The sequence below is a fragment of the Sinocyclocheilus grahami genome, unplaced genomic scaffold, assembly GCF_001515645.1.
Source record: "Sinocyclocheilus grahami isolate Dianchi unplaced genomic scaffold, SAMN03320097.WGS_v1.1 scaffold2331.1, whole genome shotgun sequence".
Taxonomy (NCBI): domain Eukaryota; kingdom Metazoa; phylum Chordata; class Actinopteri; order Cypriniformes; family Cyprinidae; genus Sinocyclocheilus; species Sinocyclocheilus grahami.
This window is the reverse complement of record NW_015507510.1, coordinates 8,072-10,988: the sequence shown is the minus strand read 5'-3', so window position 1 is coordinate 10,988 and position 2,917 is coordinate 8,072. Positions and strand designations below refer to the sequence as shown.

At 44.6% G+C, this 2,917-nt stretch overlaps 1 protein-coding gene across 1 annotated transcript; it reads right to left on the bottom strand.

Moving 5' to 3' along the window:
- Positions 1-901: 901 nt before the first annotated feature.
- On the bottom strand, positions 902-2,905 carry LOC107574762 (peroxisome proliferator-activated receptor delta-like; the record flags this gene model as incomplete). Its single annotated transcript, XM_016261203.1, has 1 exon — positions 902-2,905. A coding segment is annotated over one exon (248 nt), but the record flags the coding sequence as incomplete, so codon positions are not given.
- Between the last annotated feature and the right edge of the window lie 12 nt (positions 2,906-2,917).

Sequence of the window (2,917 nt, the reverse complement as noted above, 5' to 3'; positions counted from 1 at the left end):
CTTTTAATCCGTAATAGAGAGTGTGTCACACCTGCCTCAAGACCTTTTACCACTTGCACTACACTTGATGCACTTAAGCAAACAAACAGAGCAAATCTACATGTATTTACCTATTTGCAACCTATATCTTATTCCTATCTAATAGCCTATGTGCACCTGCCTCAAGATCTCTCAGTCTGTTTACGATCCGATAGATGCATGTGACAAAACAGAAAATGCTGCTACTCTTACTCTACCTTCCCCAGATGACACTTCAGCAGTCAGATCTAGCTGCAGCTGTCACAGAACACGCCACAGCCAAGGCAAGATAACATTTAAAATCACGTGCATCAATCGCGGTGTCCAGTGGCTGTAAATAGCGAGAGATCTTGAGGCAGGCGCAACGCTTTGGTGCCATGTATTGGACGCAAACTCCTTAACGGATTAAAACTGTGGAATAAAATATAAAGTAAGGTGGAAAATAAGTGATGTTTTATTAACAAGTTTCGGGAGGAGCGCGCACAGATAATTAACACGGCCAGTTCATCATCAGTAATTACACCATCTATCCAATCAGCTCAAGAGAGAACCTCTATAAATAATCAAAGCAGCCTTACCTCCATTATCTCCCGTCCTTAGCATCCCTCCACCACCCCGACTCCTCACCTTCAGCCCGTTCCTACCCCAGCACGGGAAGGAACACTCGGGGGGAGCATTCTGGGTCCGGGCTTAATCCCGAGCTCGGACCCCTCTCCCCGGCCAGAGGGAGGACCCCGGGCTCGAGAGTAATTACCGAGCTCGGAGCCCTCTCCCCGGACAGCACGCCAAATACGCATAAACTTTACTCGGTTCATTATAAGTAAGTGTGAACTCGTGAACCATGGTTTTGCTACACTAACCATAGTTTCACCATGATACGCGCTCCGAAGTCCCGATCTGAATAATGCACCATATACCCTTAAATAGGGCACAGCAAATGGGGTAAACTTTAGAACACTTGGGCCAATTTGCTCGTTTAAAAAAAGTTATGAAAAATAAAATTCGCTCCAACACACCCAGGTGACACCCAAAAACACCCACACACCCTCTAAAACAACCACTAACCTCAAAAATAATCCTAAAATCTCTCTTTGAATATAAAAGGTTTGGTTTGCACTACACACGCATGTTTAGGAATCAACCCAGAAGATGCATTAGTGAGGTTTTACCCTGTAGTTTTATTCAGATGTTCTTCAGGTGTTTTACAAAAGCCTGTAGGAAACATCAGCGGTCGTTCATCCTGCAGTGCAGATGGAGGAACGTGTTCCCCTCATTCACATTCATCTCCGTTCAAAACGGCACAGATTCACAGCATCTACAGGATCCAGTTAGCAGCACAACCACGGGAAACAACACCAGACTGAGGTCAAAGGCTTTATATAATGATATGCTGGATTGGGGACGTCGTGTTGCGACCACAGCCACTGATTCAGGAAACCAACTGATAAAGCGTTATTAAATAACATTAATATAAACTCTGGAGTCAGATATTCAATCACTGATCTGAGCTCTGATATAAATGTGATCACAGTATCATTTCTCAGAAACGCAAACAGAAAGAAACAATTTTAAAAAATGGAAAGTTCGAGGTTTGTAAGTTGTAATGACGTTCTGCCAGTTGTTCGGGTGTTGCAATAGCGATCCCCGCTAAGAAAAACCAGCCTAAACTGGTCTTAGCTAGTCTCGTAGCTGGTTTGTAAAGAGGGTTTGGGCAGGTGAGGCTGGGAGACCAGATAAGACCAGCTTAAACCAGGTAAGACCAGCAAACCATCATAGGCTGGTTTAAGCATTGTTTTGTTTCTTAAGCGATCTAGTTTTAATCTCTTGAAGCATTTAAGATTAGTGAAAGTTTCATGTGTCGTTTCATTTTGAAATGCGTTTCATAACGATTCGAAACAATGCAAGAGCTTGTTGCATTCTCAATGCCGCCACAAGGGGCGCTATAGAGAACATTAGCATTAAAGTCAGCCCAACTACTATCAAGACGGAGCAGAATCTTGCTGAGCAGATTAGTTAAAGTTAGTTAAACGTGTTGACGTGTTTACATGTAGCTAGTAGAAAAAAAATAACACATCTTGTTTAATAATTTGATCATTTGAAGGTAACTCTAACGCCCCCTTCAGTGCTGAGGTTTGTTACCGCCACATGAACACAAACGCATACGTTTAAATACGACAATGCGCTCGTATGTTGCGTTAGCGTTGTTTTTGGCTTTATCAGCAACACAACGAAAGGCTAGCTTGCGAACGACCCAAACAAATGAAAATGGAGAAAACTAAACGGATTTCACGAATAGCAGCAACCTTTGGTATTTAACTTCAGACGGCGAAATAGCTTTAGTCGCGGTAGCGCTGCAGTATTTCGCAAGTGTCTCATTGGTCAACGCGGTTTTGTCGCAACTTAAAAGAATAGGAATGCACTGCTGCGATTTGAAGACGCTGGAAATTTGAGGCGAGTATTGTTGTGTATAAACAGCGCAATATTGCATTTCACTGACGTCTCTTTGACCCGCACAATCTGACCCGGTCCGGTTTAGAGTTAAGTTTGCACTGATTTCATCAGCGACAAATGGTCCGTTTTATAAAAACAACAACTCTGAAGGTCACAGTGATCGGTCAGCGTGCCTGGAATGGTTCGACTCAGTACATGTCCCTGTAGATCTCCTGCAGCAGCGGATGCAGCGACGTCTCGGACTCCGTCTTCTTGATCTTCTGCACCAGCTGCGCGTTCTCCGTCACCAGCTGCCGCAGGTCTGCGAGCTTCTGCAGAAGTTTGGGGAAGATGAAGCTGGCGTCGGGATGATTGAGCTGCAGGTGCTGGTTGAGGGCCTGGAGGATGTTGTCCTGGATCTCCTCCACCTGGTGGACGTTCACGAGACCTGGACGATCTACATGCAAGC